The sequence below is a fragment of the Ascaphus truei genome, chromosome 20 (assembly GCF_040206685.1).
Source record: "Ascaphus truei isolate aAscTru1 chromosome 20, aAscTru1.hap1, whole genome shotgun sequence".
Classification (NCBI taxonomy): domain Eukaryota; kingdom Metazoa; phylum Chordata; class Amphibia; order Anura; family Ascaphidae; genus Ascaphus; species Ascaphus truei.
In genome coordinates this window covers 30886762-30906817 of record NC_134502.1, presented here as the reverse complement: position 1 = coordinate 30906817, position 20056 = coordinate 30886762, and the positions used below count along the sequence as shown (strand labels likewise).

The window sequence follows — 20056 nt, the reverse complement described above, 5'->3', positions numbered from 1 at the left end:
CCCAACATAGGAACCTCTTTGTACTGTATAGAAAGTAAGATGATTTTATATTAAATTTGTGTAGGGACCTCGGGAGTAGTCACTGCTTAGTATCACTTCCTGATAAGATTTGACTCAAGATTTCCTGCCTTCCCAATGGGAAGATGCACTGTATAGTTAGATGATCAGAAAGCTGTGTGCTGGTATCGGTACATGTACAGATGTAGAAAGGGTTATTACTCTCACTGGCACATTATGGTGGGATATGTTGTTATATTCTGCGTTATCACTGCCATTAAATCCTATGGAAAATCTGCTTTATAACCTGAAATTCTATGTTATTATAGGTAAAATAAAGCTTGCTACATATGTACCATAGTCTCACCTTGCCTTGTATATTCCATGTATTGTAGTCCATCTGTATAATTGTCACAAGAGATTATAATTGTATAGATATCCTTAATGTAGTTAAGAAAATTCTAGATTGTTACCATATACTATAGATAGTAATAATAACATTATAGATATTTATATTATTCATTTATATGTTTAAAGTGTAGACCTTATTGTCAATATTATCCATATCGTTATTTATATTATTTATATTATTATCAATCACACCACCAATATGTATATTAATATATACTGTAGAACATTCTGTACTTTTATATCCACTGCATGTATTTATTGTGTGCAGGAATAGCTTTGAATAATGCTTTCTATTTAATGCATTTAGAGACGATGGATCCATTAGGAAAAGTAGAAATGAGCTCTACACATTCACATTGACATACTGTAAGCTCCAAACACGTCCCTCGCGTCCATGCTTGTATATTTCAATAAGGCATTGGACATTGTATTCAGTAAGTGGATCAATGGCAAGTTCCATATAGAGGCTATAACTGGTGTTTCAGGCACCACAAAAACAATTTGTCTGTTCTGCTTATGCTGTTCTTTATCAATTATCATTAAAATATATATTTTTTACATCACGTAGCCACTGGCTTTCTTTCCAACAACAGTGGCAGCAGTGGTTGAACTATTGCTGAACGCATTAAGATGTATAGACACTTTCCTATTATGACATGTCAGGACACGAATACTGTATATATATATATATATGAGTGGGTTAACTGACTTTGCATCTCCCAAGTCCTTGCTTAAAAGCTGTGTTTAAAGCAGCATGCATTGGCTAAGGGTTGCTCATGTAATGTGAGCATGAGATAAAAGTTGGCACTGTGTGCTCATTTGCATGTCATTTCCCAGAATCCCTTGCTGCAGTGGAAGTGCTGTTTGCTGGGTGATAATGGTTACAGTATATATATACTGTAAATATTCCTGTATATTCATTTGCATGTCTTAGACAGGTCGGCAACCCTGTCTTTCACCATTATCACCCAGCAAACAGCACTTCCACTGCAGCAAGGGATTCTGGGAAATGACATGCAAATGAGCACACAGTGCCAACTTTTATCTCATGCTCACATTACATGAGCAACCCTTAGCCAATGCATGCTGCTTTAAACACAGCTTTTAAGCAAGGACTTGGGAGAAGCAAAGTCAGTTAACCCACTCACAGACATGTTTCAACCTTGATGGGTATCATCAGTGTGAGGTTGGCTTGCTGACATTTGCTCAAATGAGATAAGAGTAGGTAATCACCACGACTATTAAGGTTATGGTGGGTAAAAAAAAGTGACTAAAACCCTCCACAGTAAAGCATAAAGCAACTGTATATATATATATATATGATATGATGTGATGGGTGTTGCGGTTAGAGCGGGCAGGTTTTGTGTGTTTGTTAATTGTCACTTGGTAACAGGTGTTTGGAGGCTGGTGACCCCTCCCTCCTCCCAGGGTTTAAGCTCACCCCTCCCCACTTTTTAAGTAGCAGGTTATTTCATGCACCTGTGGAAGACTGGTATAATGAGACATTTCTCCCTCCACTGTAGAGGTAAATATCCACAGGTAGTGTTAGGACCGTGTTAGTGTTAGTGGTCATGCTGTGATGTGGCTGCAGTCTTACAACACTTTGGCTAAAGGGATTAACTAAATGACCCTTATTTATGAGAATGCAAACATTTAAGTTTTTAACTGTGTATTTTTTTGTCACATTGGATGTAGCATATTGGGTATTTTTGTCTTTTGTTGTATACATTTGGTCATGCTCAGTAACTCTCTGTTTGACACAAATACGTATATATATATATATATATATATATATATATATATATATATATATATATATATATATATATATATATATATATATATATATAGTTAAAATCAACCCCACACTGATGAGACCTATCAAGGTCGAAACAGCTGTCTGTGGGTGGTTTTCTGGGTATGCACCTTAACCCTGGCTGTGCTCAAAGCTGTGACCATGCAGCAAGCTTAAGCCTATAGGGAACCATGTTAAAAATAGTTTTTGAAGCAAAAAGTGACACTGTGTGCTCATTTGCATGTCATTTCCCAGAATCCCTTACTGCAGTGGAAGTGCTGTATGCTGGGTGATGATGGGGAAAGGCGGGGTTGCAGACCTGCCTAAGACATGCAGATGAGCATACAGTTATATTTGCATATATATATATATATGTGGTGGGTGTTAGGGTTAGAGCGTGCAGGGTTTGTGAGTTTGGCATGCCAGGTCTGTCATTTATGGCAACAATGTGTGATATATTAAGTGCATAAATTAATCACATATGCTCAATTCAATACTAGTACAGGCGGTCCTCGTTTTACGACGTTTCATTTTACGACGAACGGCTTATCCGACGCTTGTCAATGCATCCTTATGGCCCGTTTTACGACGCCCGAACGGCTTATCCGACGCTCTTACGACGCTTTAAAAAATTGCTACAAATGTCCAACCAGAAGGCTGCAGGCTAGGGAAATCATTCTGAACAGTCTGTGTGAAGATTTGGTGGTGTATTTTAGGCCCTAAACCATGGCTGATCAAAGCAAAAAGCAAAGTGCTGTTACTCCAAAAAGGAATAGAAAATCTATTACTTTGGAGACCAAGCAAAACATCATAAAGCGCTCTGAGAAAGAAGAGACGAACACAGAAATTGGACGTGCCTTGGATATACCTCGCACTACTATTGTGACAATAATCAAAGACAAGGCAAGAATCTTGGAACAGATCAAGGGCTCAGCACCTATGCAAGGTACGACAATAAGGCAACGTGCTGGGCATATTGCTGAGGTAGAAAAACTCCTCATCATATGGCTGGAAGATCAATCCCAGCGTCATGTGCCCATTAGTTTAGCCTTAATTCAGGCCAAGGCTTTGAGTCTGTATGAGGACATTAAGCAACAGCACGGAGAAGGGACCACTGAGGAAACGTTCACTGCAAGTAAGGGCTGGTTTATGCGGTTTAAAGAGAGGGCAAACTTGCATAACATTAAAGTGACCGGGGGAGCTGCTAGTGCGGATGAGGAGGCAGCTAAAACCTTCCCTGTTACATTGGCCAAAATTATAGAGGACGGTGGCTATTGCGCACGTCAAGTGATCAATGGTGATGAGACTGGGCTCTACTGGAAGAAAATGCCCAGTAGAAGCTACATTGCAAGAGAGGAAAAATCAATGCCTGGGTTTAAAGTTGCAAAGGACAGGCTGACTCTTCTGCTTGGATCAAATGCTGCAGGTGATTTCAAGCTAAAACCTTTGCTTGTTTATCATGCAGAAAACCCTAGGGCATTCAAGGTTATGCAAAGAGCACACTTCCAGTGATTTGGAAGTCCAACCGTAAGGCATGGGTAACAGGGAGCCTTTGTGAGGACTGGTTCCAGCATCAATTTATTCCAGCTGTGCAATTATATTGCATGAACCAGAACCTCAATTTAAAAGCATTGCTGCTCCTGGACAATGCTCCTGGCCATCCCGTGTACCTGGATGACCATTATCCAAACGTCATGGTGGTGTTCATGCCCCCCAACACCACCTCATTGATACAGCCGAGGGACCAGGGGGTTATCGCTTCCTTCAAGGCCTACTATCTTAGGCGAACATTTGCCCAGGCCATCAGAGCAACTGATGTGGAAGGTGGTCCAACCTTAAAATAATTTTGGAAGGGTTACAACATTCTCCATGCAGTAAGAAACATCGGAGAGGCATGGAATGAGGTGAAACAATCCAATTTAAATGGAGATTGGCGTAATTTGTGCCCTGATTTTGTGTCTGATGTCCAAGGCCTTACAGAGACTGTTGCAGAAGTTACAGAAACTGTTTAAATGAGTTGAGCAAGGAAGACCTCATGCAATTAGAAGAGCAAAAAATTGCTGAAGAGGAGGCCCACCAATCTGCTGATGTGGCACAGCCACAGCCACGTAAATCATTGCCAACCAAAATGTTGGCTGCGGCATTCAAGCACATTGATAGCGCACTGGCCATATTTGAGGACAATGACCCTAACATTGAACGGAGTTCAACAGTCAGTCGTGGGGTGTCTAACCAAATCAGCTGCTATAGAGAGATCTACACGCAGAAAAGGAAAGGATCTGTCCAGACTTCAATGAAGAGATTCTTCAAGAGGCCGAAACCTTCAACTCCACCTACATCACCTCCAAAAAGTCTGTTGTCTGTTGTCTGTTGAAGATCCCACCCCAATCATCTTCCTCCAATAATTGATGTTTTTTTTTTGCTCATGTACATTTCTGTACAGAATACAGCATAGTTTTATTTTTATAGTTTTATTTTACAGTTCTGGAATCAATAAATATAATGTTTACATCATAATCTGTGTGTGTGCTGCATATCTTATTGCTTGAGTAACATTTTCTGTGTATTTTAGCATTAAAAATGCCTTCAGGAACGGAACGTTTGATTTAAACAGTGTTCCTATGGGAAAACGGGTTTCGCTTTACGACGCTTCGCTATCCGACGCCATTTTGAGTAACGCATTGCGTCGGATAACCGAGGACCGCCTGTAGAGGTGTTCTTGCAGCAACATATATGGCACATGTAAATAGAGGATGGAACCATGATAGGGCATTTGTTTTTACTTACAGGTTAAAGGTGGAATACACACCTGATGTCCCTGTAAGTCTCGCAACATATCACTTAGATTGTAAGCTCTTCCGCGCAGAGATTTTAATACCTATAGTGAGATATATATATATATATCAGTGGAGATCTACTATGATAATATGAATTTAGTAGAGTATATGTTTAATTCTTAATTACTGATCTAAAGACAAGGAGATACTGAAAGTTTAATATCTACCTAAATGTTTATTGGACAGGTTAATTGAAATGTACAGCTGTTTTTAATGAGAACTTATTTTGTATGTGTACATAAAGATAACTTCAGTGATGATGTTGGCGATCCTTGAGAAAGCAACGACATGTGTGAAACGCGTAGGTGATTCTTGTTTTTTGTTTGTTTACTGTTGTATTACTGATCTCAGTCCTCTCCTTTGGATCATGGAGCCGTGCAGCCCATCTGGAGATTTTCGATGTTAGAGTTTATTTAATGACTTCTTAATATAGAAATGTATCAAAACTGGAAATGAGACAATGCATCTGAAACCTTGTTCTCAACCAAGGGTCCATCTTTTGCCTTCAAGCAAATATTATGTTCCATGCAGTAAAAAATAAATGCACAAGAAGCCTAACCACTGGGTGGGACTAAGCCAAAAACCCATTGACCACTTCTACTGTACTTCCACCAGGCAGAGCCCTTATATAGCTTACATGCCCCCCAGATCGTATCTACATATCTGTGACACCCCTCCCCCCCCCACCTCCTATGAGAGATTGTTGGTAAATAGGGTGTTAGGGTGCTCATCTGTGGGTTCCCAGGAGCCAGGTCCTCCGCATACAGGGAGCTTGGAGGGTAGATATAGAGTCTGGTGCAGCGCCTCCACCGGCAAGGGCCCGGCCAGAGGCAGGGGTTATCCCTTACAGGAACTTGTAGATCATAAACACAATGCAGAGTCCAGGACCATTGCAACAGGGATTTACTGTAGCCATGTAGAATCCTGCACACAGCCATGCAAAACAGATCCACCCACTCACTTGGGCAGATGCACAATTCCTCACGGTCAGGCCTAAGGACCCCTACCCCTTTCTGGGCAGGTAGACCTCAATCTCCAGTTTCCTAACCCAGGGTAATCCTTACCTCCCTGGGCAGGACAAGACTCCCCAGCATTCAGGACCCTTGTACTCAGGAGCTCAATTTAATCTCTTCTGTTAAAAGGGGAGGGTCCCAACTTATGTACCCAGGGGGTGTAACCCTTTCCACCACCAGTCTCTGGGCAGAACACACACTGTTGCACAGCATCACACCACCAGGCACATGCCCCCGGTATTTCTCACTTTCTCACAAAACACACCATTCGATGGGATCGCTACACTGCCCCCCTTGACCCCAATTGGCCATCAATTCCATCAATTCCCTAGTGATGAATCTTGCCACACGCTGCTCCTGAATCATCAACCCCATGGCCCTGATACCTCACCTCAGGGGTTCGCGCCAAAGACCTACCACCAGATTCCACTGCTCCACCGCTTTCCCATAATTCCTCTGCTCCGGCCTCTGACAAGCTGCTTTTGACATTCCGCTGACACCGTGTCCTGACCACCGCCCCTTACCTACTTATAATGAGGAGCATGGAAAGTTATATCCCTCCCCTTGTACTCCACCCAAGTGCAACACTGTGACCTTCATCCCAGAAGAAGAGCCTGGAGACCCCTTTCTGTAAGTACTCCCAGATAGGGTCTGCTTCTGTTCCTGATGTCTGCCAGCAGCAGCTATCCTTCTCCTAACAGCCCCCCTCTCCCTAACTGCTCCCCTTTTGGTCAAATCATGCATACTTCTACTGCTACGGTCTGCCTCACTAAGGCCGACTTGGGTGATTGCCTACACTCCTCCTTCACATAGCCTGGTCTGTCCTGTCCCTCGCTGTCATCTTCCCATCCAATGGGCTGTCTCTCTGGGGGATGGGATGACCTTTGCCCCCACCCCACTTCCAGCCATGCCCCCACCATCCGCTGCTCACCCTCATATAACCACCTATAACTGACTAGAGGCCGATGCTACCACTCATGAAAGGGCCTCTTGCTCCCTCTGCCCGGCACTGCAAAAAGGGACCTCCGGAGCTCCTTTCACCTCCGCTATCTCTCCATCTTTGCTTACCTCTATTGCTGCCACGCCATGACCATTGATACTATAGCAGCCAGGCCAAACCTCGTCTTTCCATCTCTTCTCTCACGTTGGTCAGCCAGGCATCTTCCATGACTGCATCTTCCACCAGAGCTCTAGACCGATTTCTGCAACTCCTCTCCTGTACCATGATCCCAGAATCCCAACTCTTCCGGATCGGTCCGGAAATGAAGAGGAAGGATCAAGGTGCACACTGCACTAATATGAGTTTCTACCCCCTCAGCTTTATTCCACAACTAGCAACAATTAGTCCCTCCTCCCAATCACTCGGCCGGCAGTAATGTTTCCCTTCACCCACGTGCTCAGAGCCTGGCTTTTTAGGGCTTGAGTCAGTGTGTTTGGGATGATGATAAGACACACTGAATTATTATATGCTGTCACACATTTGAGATGTCCTAACATTCATCATTTTCGACCACAAGCTAGTGACATCAAATGAAGTCATACATATTTAAGAAAAAGTAGGCACAGGGTTAATAGTTTCCCACCTATTATTGCTTCACATAACCAACTCTTAATCAAGCCCCTGGTGTATTACAGAATAACACCCCTAAGTGAATATGGTCCATAGTTTCTACATCTGGAGGTCACTTCAACACAAGAAAGACATCAACACAATATAAGTAATACAAAGACAAGAAACGGGTTCTTCATCAATTATATTATTATGTACAGAGCTTTTAAATCATCTCAGGTCTTTTCAGTATCACAATAATCTAGCAGGGGAAAGGTTCAATTATCTGCAAAATGGAGATACAGAACAAACTTCAGCAAAGTCCTGTAAGTTACTGATTGGGATGGGAGTTTGTGTTTTCCTCCCGGAATTTCTTTCAATCCTCCTGATGAAGTCTCCATGGGATTCTGTAGACTGAGTATCACAGGGACTGTTCTCTCTACTGTGTGAAGAGTATAAAAACCTCTATCAATCTGGGTGTAGTAAACATTAAAGCTTGTCATTGTCAGACACGCTGCCGGGCGTTAGGAGAAGCTCCCATATTATAGGGTCAACAAGAAACACAGAGAATTATCTCACAAAGTCTTATCACGATGCTGCATACATCTCACTGAGGACGTTTACCAGGGAAGGCTAATGTTGTTCTCTGAGAAAGCTGAGCCTGATACTGACTGAGTCTGATCATTGCTGTGGTGATTACAGGTGATGGTAAGAATTGTATTGTATTGTATGTCTTTATTTATAAAACGCCAAAAGTGTACTCAGCGCTTCACAAACAATACATTACAAGGAATTATAATTATACAATAAGTGCAGCAAAATCAGACAATAGGAAAGGAAAACCCTGCCCGAAGAGCTTACAATCTTAGAGGTTTAATGGGAAACTTACAGAGACAGTAGGTGAGGGAGTAAGTGCGGTAGATGGCAGTGCTTGGTCACAATGGGTGGTAGGAGTGACTGAGTGTGGGACAATAGCCATGAGTGCAGGCTATTGGGATACTTGATTTGTGGGGTGAGATTTAAGGCTGGTCAGTATTAAATGAAAAGGTTAACACCATTTACAGGGGAATAGATGGCAGGGAGGCATGAGTGAGATCAGGTGTGTATGTCTGGCTTCAGGCTATGGGGAGATCCCCAGCAGTGGGAAGGAGTAGATAGAGGGTGTGAATAGAGGATTTGTGTGGGTGCTTTTTATTGAGGGGTATAGAAGTTGTTGGGAGAGAGGTGTATAAATAATAGTGCAGTGGGGAGTGGGGAAGTTGGAGAGAACAGAGACATTCACAAAGGAGAGAGGAAACTGTAATCAGAAAAAGCAGTAGGGAGGGCATAGTAAGATGCAGGAGGAGAGACTTCACAGGTAATGGAGGATAAAAATGAACAAATAATCGCAGATGTTAAAAATGAAAGTCTCACAGTGGCAAAGTTGTAATGCAGAGTCCAGATCTTCCTCCACTCTTCACCTCCAATTTCAACTCCAAAATTAACTCTTGCAGACACTTTAGATATGACACTTTTGATGTTACACAGCCATATGTATGGGTATCCCATAAGTGTGGGATACTGAGGGAAGTCACATTAATCTGGTTTGCAGAGTGGTGAATTGGTGACACTGTATAATAAGGAAAATTTGAAGTATATGACCTTTATTAAAAAATAGCTGTGTTGATTTTACATTGGGATCTATGTAACAACGCAAATAAAAAAATTGCTTTGATTCTGTCTATCATTATGTTCTCATAGTTTTGTTAAAGGCAAACAACCCATTAATCATGTATTGGTACGCTATGTTTGGGGAAACTTACAGATACAGCAGGAGTTCAGAGGGTATCAGAGCCTGACCAAGATCGTTAGTACTGTAACTGCCACAGTGTTTATAAGGAGATGTACAGATGTAGAAGGCTTTATTGTCCCCTCTGTGTTGGATATTATGGGATACGTTGGGATATTCTGTACTAACACTGCCATTATACCTTATGGAATCTTATATTATGAGTTATCATCAGAACTTTGTGTTATCGGGAGGAACTAGGAAGCATTCTGCATCTGTACTCATTATTCCAGAATGTTGACCTGTTCTATCTAGAAGATGTTTTTTTTAAGACTGAACAGTTATTCATGGAGAGAGGGAGCTATGCATATATTGAGGGTAAAGGATTTCCAGAAGTACTGTATGGGGCAGTGGGGGAACTTGGGGTTTAGGAGAACGAGAGCAGTAAAGACAAAAAAGGAGAATAAAGGAGACACTTGTGAGCAGAGAGAAGGGGTAACAGCAAAGGCATAAAAGGAGGGACATTGGAATGGCTTATTTTACAACCTTTGACCCCATTTCATCTCATGATATCCCAAGTATCGAAGAAATAATTTGTATTTACTCTGTTAACAGGCGATGCTAGGGAAGAATCAAACAATAGTCACAGAATTCCTGCTTCTTGGATTCCAGAATCTTCACAGCTTTAAGATTTTACTCTTCTCTCTGTTCCTCGTGATTTACATTCTGACCTTAAGTAGTAATCTTCTGATAATCGCATTGGTGTCAACCAGTCACCAACTTCACTCTCCCATGTACTTCTTCCTTGCCCACTTGTCCTTATCCGACATCCTGCTCACCACGGTTATTGTCCCCAACATGCTACGCCTCATATGGGGAGAAGGTGGCACCATGTCTGTTGCTGGCTGCATCAGTCAACTTCACTTCTATTGTTGCTCCGTGGCTACAGAGAGTCTCCTACTCACAGTGATGTCCTACGACCGATACCTGGCCATCTGTCACCCGTTGCGTTACACCACCATTATGAATTTTAAACTTCATCTTCAGCTTGTTATCTGGTCTTGGCTCTTAGGTTTTATGTTTGTTTTACTCATAATTCTTCCGATCAGTCAGTTACAATTCTGTGACCCCATTGTCATTGACCATATCTTTTGTGATTTTGTTCCTCTTCTAAAACACTCATGCTCAGACACCTCCCTCATAGAAATTGAAGACTTTGTGCTATCCTTCCCTTCAGCCCTCTTGCCATTTGTGTTCATCATTGTAACCTACATATGTATCTTCCTCACCATCCTCAGGATCCCCTCCACCACTGGGAGACAGAAAGCCTTCTCCACCTGCAGCTCCCATCTCACAGTTGTTTGCACATATTATGGGACTCTGATTATTATTTATGTTGTTCCATCCAGAGAACACTCATTTACCATAAACAAGGTCCTATCTCTGCTGTACACGGTGATGACTCCCTTCTTCAACCCCATCATATACAGCCTGAGAAACCAGGTAATCAAGGCAGCTCTGAGAAGAAGGTTTCGATATTCAACTGATTTCTGGAATCAAAGAAGAGGGAGGTAACCCAACATATGAACCTCTTTGTACAGTATAGAAAGTTACATGATTAATATTGATATACACGGACCTCAGGAGTAGTCACTGCTTAGTATGATGACAGATGACCTCTTCCTGATAAGATTTATATCAGGATGTCCTGCCTTCCCAATGGGAAGATGCACTGTATAGTTACAGTAAATGATGAGAAAGCTGTGTGCTGGTAACGGTACATGTACAGATATAGAAATGGTTATTACTCTCACTGGCACATTATGGTGGGATATTATGTGATATTCTGGGTTATCACTGCCATTAAATCCTATGGAAACTCTGCTTTATAACCTGCAATTCTATGTTATCTGTAGGTAAAATAAAGCTTACTACATATGTCCCATAGTCTCACCATGCCTTGTATATTCCATGTATTAAAGTCCATCTGTATTATTGTCACTAGAGAAAATCATTTTATAGATATAATTCATTTATATACAGTAGATTAGAAAATACTAGATTGTAATCATATAAATAGTAATAATAACGTTATAGATATTTATATTATTATTAGTATAGTATTGGTATCCTTGCAGCAACGTAAGTGGTACATGTATATGGAGGATGCAACCACAATACATAATGTATTATTGCTTACAGGAAAAAGGTGTAATACACACCTGCTGTCCCTGTAAGTCTCACACATTATCACTTAGATTGTAAGCTCTTCAGCGCAGAGATTTTATTTCCTATAGTTTGATATCCTTTATTGCATTTATTGTATTAGATTTCCCTGTATTGTGTCTATTGTGATGCGCTGAGAACCCTGTGTGCGCATTATACATAAATATAGATTTTACAGACACACAAACATAACTAAAAATAAATCATTGAGAATGCCACAATGTTGTGGAGGTTATTGTTTAAAAATGTCTTTAGGCAGAGGCTGAGACTGAAGGCATTGAGATATACATTGAGATACTGTATATACAGTACGGTGTAACAGATGTTTAGACACACTTAAAATAAGTTTTATTATCTTAGCATTAACCCTATAACAACCACAGCGCATTAAATGTATTTGTGTGTATATCCCCCAAAATTCTAATTAAATATTACATGTACCGCACCTATCCACAAATATATTGTCCCGGTGCCACCTGGCATACTGATACTGAAATCATACTTAAACAATAAAGCCATTTAACCGCGGTAATGTCATTTTATCGGATTCCTGCAGCTTCCCCTCGGCTAAACCATATCTTCACGCTGGTGGCATGTCACACCTTACCCCGATACCAGCGATATTAGGTCGGGCTACGGCTGTACAACTATTTAAATACAGCTCAACCCCCTTTATAACGCGGTGCTTGGGGTCCAAATAATCACATCGCGTTATAAGCGGATCGCGTTAGAAATAATGTACAATTGCATGCACTGTACAATAAAGTATTTAAGACACCAATAATCGTGTTGTAAAGTATTCATAATTACAAAAATTAGGAGCTACGCGTGCATCGCTTTATAAGCGGATTCGCATTGTAATGGATCGCATTATAATGGTGTTGAGCTTCCACTCGTGAGGAAGGCTTAGTTGCCGAAACGCGTTAGTGGGCTACTTTTAATTTTTGCTGCTGTTGATCCTGCCTGCCTCTGCCCTATTTTGGACAACCAACTAAGTCCTATATTTTTGGACTTTTCCAGTGGACAGTGCTGTGCTGATCTTTGTAAGCAGTATCTTTACATCAAGGAGCTGAGTATCTTGGGTTATTATATCCCTCCCTGTTTTTGTTTCCCATCTGCTTTAATACATTATTTGGGTCACTAAATATACATACCTGTATGTCTCCTTTGCCCTAGCATTACCTGAGTTGCAATAGGTTTACACCTTGCTAGTGATATTTTTTACTGCTATCAGTATAACACTCATGTTATTTTCTGTAAGAATTTTTTCATGCATATATATGTAGACCTGTGATGCTCTATAGTCTCTTATACATGTGGTGACCGGCCGGTCTATATTGCCTTATTGTGGGAACTTCTGTTCCCACAGTAAGCTAGGTTCTTAAGGGCATTATATCTTTTTGGGTCCATATTATATGTTGCATTCTATGTTTTTCTGTTTTTCTTTGTCCATTGGTTTTTTTATTATTCATTAGTCAGGCAGGCTCTCCAGTTAGTTGTTTGTATGTCTGTTATTTTTTTCTAATTTAATTAAAGTACCCCTTTTATTCTTTGCAAACATTTGTCTGAGTGCTATTTTAGAGGTTTTTTTTTTGTGTTTCCATATCTATCTCCTTCCTCTAGCACCACCTACAGCTTACATTTTTGTTATAACTATTTCAGATATATTTTTCTGACTTAGGTAGGTTTAGACCTTGCTTCACTTATTGGTAGTGATGCGGTATTCGCTTCTTTGTGTATACTATATATATATATATATATATATATATAACTAAGAAAAGGAAAAAGTAGGATCAAAAAGGTGCACTCAAACACTGTGTAATGAAAAATAGAAAAAATGGACTTTATTAGCGAAAAGAATAAAAAACACATTAAACAGACCCACACAGGACATATAACAAATCTCAATGTGACACAGCGTAGAAACACCAAAGAAGTACAATAGGTCTGGTAAGAACCAAAACAAGGTAACAATATATTATTGCAAATATACCATGACAAAACCAGGGGAAAAATAATTTTTCCCCAAGAAGTGTAACTTAGATCGGCCGATCCAAAGCAATAGGGTCACAATTTTATGCATTTTCAGCTATGTGTCTTACCATCTCTCACCATTATTAAGAGGTTTATGTATATTTATTATATATTTTTTCTGTGGTCTGGACTTACTTACCATTCATATTAATCATTATCTATTGCTTTGGATCGGCCGATCTAAGTTACACTACTTGGGGAAAAATTATTTTTAGTTATATATTTCCTTTGGGTCGGTAGCACCACCAGAGGGTCACTTTTTACCCTGACCATTGGTTAACTGAGTACTTAGTCAAATAGGGGTGATTTGACTGCGGCATCTATTGTGTGTCTTATATATATAAATATATATATATATATCAAACACACAAAAAAGTATGTTGCTCAACACTATAAATGGGTAGTAATTTCAGACCCCAAAATTGATACTGCCTAAAAGGGTACACAAAAAATATATATACCCAAAAAAGCAAAAAGGTGTAAAAATATTAAGGGGTAAACTGATGGTGCTATGTTTGGCAGCTTTATGTGAATTTTCTGGCGTGATTCCTGCAGCACAGTAACTATGGACTAAAAACTTTTCAAAGGCAGAGATTACTTTACCACAGAGGACTGTACCCATGTGCGATTTGGCGACAGCTGAGTATAATTCTCTTTGCTGTCTGGTGATACTATCTATTGTGGTTCCTGTCAATTTGCATTTTTGCACATTTTCTCTAGCACATGTTATGTGCCAAGAGTACTTAACTTTGTTTTCATCTTTTTATGTGCTATGACCATGGTTACTTTATACCTACATGCTGCAGGATTTTTGCATTCATTATTCATCATATTTGCTGATCAGGGTATGAGTTGGTTTGAATTTTCTTTTTTCTCCCCTGTGTTTTTCCCTTGGCTTTAAGTTATATTTTTATCTATGTTCATGTTTTTGTACATAGTATTATTGATTATATACTTTTCCACATGCCTTTAGTATATATTTTTTACTTATTATAGCAATAGGGTCTATCCAGATACAATTTCTATTCTTTGTAAAAATAATATTATTTTTGTCCCAATTTTGTCTTTTTTTTTTTTTTAATATTTTTCCTTTATTGGTGTCATTCAACGTATTGGTACATTTCACAGTCATAACTTATCAGGACATTTTGTCAACGAGGTACATTACATGTATATACAGGGAATAGTTCCGTGGGCGCCTATAAAATTTTACCACTATAAAGGATATACGAAAACCAAGCCTGTTGGTTGTGAAGATTGTTGATCCTCACGGTGGGCTTGAAAACAAAGAGAAAGCACAACACATAGCGTAATACTGTTGAAACATTAAACAAACAACATATAAGACAACATATAACAGCTGAATACTGAAATGGTATTTTTAGGACAATAAAATCATTTAATAACAATTAATATTTAATATAATGCTCAATTTGCATGGACATATAGATTTAAGCAATTAAAAATCTGAATAGGTGGTTCAACTGCTCCGTAGCACCAATGTTGATGATAGCAATGCCTACTCACCAGATGGAATAGGTTTGCAGGCAGTGGATATTTTAGAGAGTATCCCCTCTCATCTGTGTGCTGCTCTCTGCTTAGCTGGCGTCTCTGTCGGCTCGTGGGTGCAGCTCATCAGCGGGGACTCCTGCAGCTCCAGGAAGCACGTCTGAGCAGATGGAACTCAGCTGCAGCTGATTCAGCACGATGTCAGCCACGGACCACCGTGAGCTCGTCTATCTGCTGCTCACTGCTAGCTGGCGTCTCTATCCGCTCGTGGACGCAACTTGTCAGCAGGTACTCCTGCAGGGCGCCAAGCAGGGCGCTTAAATAATGGGAAACCGCAACAGCTGGTTCAACTCGTCGGCGGCTATAAGAGATGGTTAGCTGGCAGCTCACGTTGATTCACCGATGTACGGGGGGTACTACACCAATGTGTGCGGGGCTTGAACCTCCACCCTACGCGTTTCAAGAGCGATCTGCTCTCTTCCTCAGGGGTATATGAATAAAAAAGTCCAAAATGTCCTTTAAATACTGACTTCACCATTTGGGTAAATAGTTCCACCTGTAGCTAATTGCACATGTGCTGTGCTTGTAATAAAGTTGCTCTTAGTGTGTTTGCAATCAGACACTGCACAGTGAGAATGTCTTTGAACAAAAAAGCGACTTACTATTTTGTACAGCTGTTATACATAATGACAACATTAAACATAACACAATATACAATGAACATATACTACTAACAACATATATATTTAAACATGACACAATAAACAATGAACATATACTACTAACAACATATATATTTATGTATATAAACAAAAAATAAATGAATAAAAAAAATAAAAAAAAAAAATTAAAAAAAAATGCATCATTTTAAGGTAGGACATAAAAAAAAAAAAAAATATTATTTTATATAATATTGCGAATTATGATTAGATAAAATGTATTAAACCAGTGATAGTGTGCTTATTTATGTAGGAGGAACCTACTGCTATAAGCGAATTTAAACACTAATGTATATGACATGTCACCTTATGTGGATGTATTTGGTACTAACCCACCAAAAAGGATTTCAAATCGAATTCTACATTTAAGCCCATTGGGGACAGAGTACATAACTCATAAATCCAATAGGACTCTCTTCTCCCCAATAGGCTCAATGTGTTACCTCCTCTCCAGTGTGGTACAATACGCTCTATTCCTACGCACCTCAAACCTTTTGGGTCTTTATTGTGCACCTGAAGAAAATGATTAGACACATTGTGTGTGACTAAACCAGTTTTAATATTGTATATATGTTCATACAAACGTCTTTTTATAGCTCGCGTTGTCATACCCACATACTGCAGACCACACGGACATTCAAGTAAATATATAACAAAGGAACTACTACATGTAATATGTTGTTTAATTTTATACTGTTTATGTGTTTTATTTGATATAAAATTTATTTTTTTGTTACTGTATTTGCATGCCGTGCATTTGTTACAGAGGAAGTATCCCCCACAGAGTGTTGTGTCTCTTTGAACTGGCTGCAGCGATGGACAGCTGGGTGCCAGTCTCTGTCCTATATTAGGAGCTTTTGTGAATATAATATGTGGATATTCGGGTAGAATTCCCTCTAGTTCTTTATCCTTTTTCAATATTGGCCAGTATTTTCTTAAAGTTTTGCGTATGTTGGGTGCCATTTGGTTATATTGAGTGACAAATGACAAATTGCCTGATGAGTTAATATTTTTATTTTTATATTGTAAGAGACTGGTTCTGTCGATCGCTGCAACTTCAGAGATAGTTCTATCCAACTCTAGTGGGGAGTACTTCCTCTCCACAAATTTTTGTTTTAAATCCTCGGCTTGAATTTTAAATGTATCTGGATGTGAGCTGTTTCTTTTCAGTCTAATGAACTGTCCCTTAGGGATGTTTTTGACCCATGTGGGGTTGTGGTGACTCTGTGCATGTAAATAATTATTTGATTGAACCGGTTTAAAATATGTGCTGGTGTGTATGTGATTATTAACTATAGTGATTTCTAAATCTAAAAATTCTATTTTATTAGTATTAGTGACAAACGTGAATTTTAAATTATTAGTGTTGTTATTCATATATAACTGAAACTGTGTTAACTGTGCTAAAGTGCCTGACCAGATAAAAATAATATCATCTATGTAGCGCCGCCACAGCACCAAGTTTGCACCATAGGGACAATTGGACCATATATGTTGTTTCTCCCAATATCCCATAAATATATTAGCATAACTAGGAGCAAACTTGGTGCCCATGGCGGTGCCACATACCTGCAAATAATAAGCTTTATTAAAGTGAAAAAAATTGTGACAAAGGATGAATTTAATTCCTAAAATCAAAAAATCTCTAAATTCTTTTGAAACAGATGGGTCATTTTTTAGGGTGTTTAAGACTGATTCACATCCTTGATCATGGTTGATTATGGTGTATAATGAATTGACGTCTGCGGTAACAAAAATATAATGGGGTTGCCACTGAATGTCCTGGAGTGTCTGCAGTATGTGGGTAGTATCCCGGAGGTAAGAAGGTAATTGTATGACATATTTCTGGAGTTGTCTATCTATATATTGAGATAAGTGTGATGTTAATGATTGAATGCCCGAAATGATGGGGCGGGGGAAATTTATATTTTTATGTATTTTAGGGATTATATAAAACAAGGGTAGTCTGGGGTGTTTATTGTAAAGAAAGTCAAATTCTTTTGAAGTAATTAAATTTTGATCTAAACCAAATGTTAAATAATTAAATAATTTTTGCTGGTAATGTTTAGTAGGATTCGTTGGGAGGAGTTGGTAAGTGGATATGTCACTTAAAATTCTCAGTGACTCTTGGATGTAATATGATTTATCCATGATTACCAACCCCCCCCCCTTATCCGCTGGTTTTATGATTATGTCTGCATTTTCTTCAAGTGCACGTAAAGTTATTTTTTCATCTTTACTAAGATTATCAGTCCTAACTTTGTGGTTTCTACTTAGGGTCTCTAGGTCATCTGTGACCATTTTAGCGAATGTGTCCACAAAGGGACCACTCACAAACCTAGGAAAGAATGTTGAGGGATTTCTGAACGTTGAATTGTTTGTATTTAGTGGTAAGTTAGTGTTGGTGTCCAGTCTAGATATGGCGTCTCTTTGAAAATATTTTTTGAGGCAAAGCTTGCGCACATATCTTTGGACATCAACATACAACTTAAAACTATCTGGCCCTGTAACTGGAGCAAAGGATAAACCTTTTGATAATAGCTTAGTTTCTTTGATGGTAATTGGATGTTGGCTTATATTAAAGATATTTTGATAAGCACTTTGACTTACTGTTTTTGTACCTTGCCTAATTTTTCTCCCTCCTCTCGTTCCTCTAGAGTGTTTTTTCTTTTTCGATTGTCTTTCAGGGAGTTTTCTTTTCCCAATAAGTCTCTTATTACATCTCTTGCTTGTTTGGGCTCCCTCGTTTGTCGCCAGTCTAAAAAAGAGAACGTATTTTTCTCTTCTTCCCGACTGTGACCAGGGAGACATTGTTCTCTATCTAGGTCTATAAGAGGTTGGTACTTATTCTGATGATATTGATCAAAGATATTGTCAGTATCTTTACCCTGTATGTTGACTAGAGGGCTTGGAGGAACAGGAGGGGCCGGGTGTTTGGCTTTTGTACTGCCAGTTACTGGTTTTATAGAAGATGGTGTTGAAGGTCTTCTAGACCTCTTAGGGGCTATAAATTGTACTGGATCAGAGGATATTTCATTAGGTTTTACAATAGTTTTTTTATAATTTGAAGGAATTTTATGTGAATAATCCTTATTATACCTATATTTTTCGTTATCATATCTGGGTTTTTTCCAATTTCTATAACATCCCGTGACATAATCATTTTTGTCCCTTTGGAACTTTGTTTGTTTTGAGATTATAGTATCTTTTTGTAATTTATCCATTTTTGTTTTAATTCTAGCTTCTAGCATTGGTAACTCACAATTATCTTTATACTTTTCAAAGTATCCCTTCATATCGTTAATTTCCTTGTCTAATGTTTGAAGACATACTTTGCGTTTTGATATTAACAGACGCATTAATTCAAACGAACAGCTGTCAAGGATGCGATTCCATTCCAAAATAAACGATTCACTTTTGAAGTCTGTTGTAGGTTTTTTAAATAATCTCAGACCTCGTGGAATACGTTTTTGTTCAATATATTTTTCAATGGTTATCGCATCCCACAGCTGCTTGTTTTCATCAATCAGTAGTTTTTCTAACTTATCAGCCATATTTTCCATATCATGTGATACATTATCAACTGCGATGGGAATTTCCTCATCTGCAAAGATGCTATTAATGTCAATATTCCTACTGATTCTCTGAGCAAACAATTGAGACATAATTGTCCTGGAAAGCTGCTAACCTAAAAGGGGGAAATGCACATAAACAACAAAACAGGTAGCGCTAACCGCAATGTGTGTGGTGTAGTAACTATTACCTTATATATTAAATAAAACTATACATAAGGGGCTGCCTAGGACACAAAGCCTGACCCCCTGGTCAGGAAAACAGTATGGACAGGGAATAGTTCCGTGGGCGCCTATAAAATTTTACCACTATAAAGGATATACGAAAACCAAGCCTGTTGGTTGTGAAGATTGTTGATCCTCACGGTGGGCTTGAAAACAAAGAGAAAGCACAACACATAGCGTAATACTGTTGAAACATTAAACAAACAACATATAAGACAACATATAACAGCTGAATACTGAAATGGTATTTTTAGGACAATAAAATCATTTAATAACAATTAATATTTAATATAATGCTCAATTTGCATGGACATATAGATTTAAGCAATTAAAAATCTGAATAGGTGGTTCAACTGCTCCGTAGCACCAATGTTGATGATAGCAATGCCTACTCACCAGAT

At 39.2% G+C, this 20056-nt stretch overlaps 1 protein-coding gene across 1 annotated transcript; it reads left to right on the top strand.

The window, feature by feature from the left end:
• Window positions 1-9988: 9988 nt before the first annotated feature.
• LOC142471172 (olfactory receptor 11A1-like) lies at window positions 9989-10945 on the top strand. Its single transcript, XM_075577960.1, has one exon. The coding sequence runs from the start codon at window positions 9989-9991 to the stop codon at window positions 10943-10945; it is 957 nt and encodes a 318-aa protein (XP_075434075.1).
• The last annotated feature ends 9111 nt before the right edge of the window (window positions 10946-20056 follow it).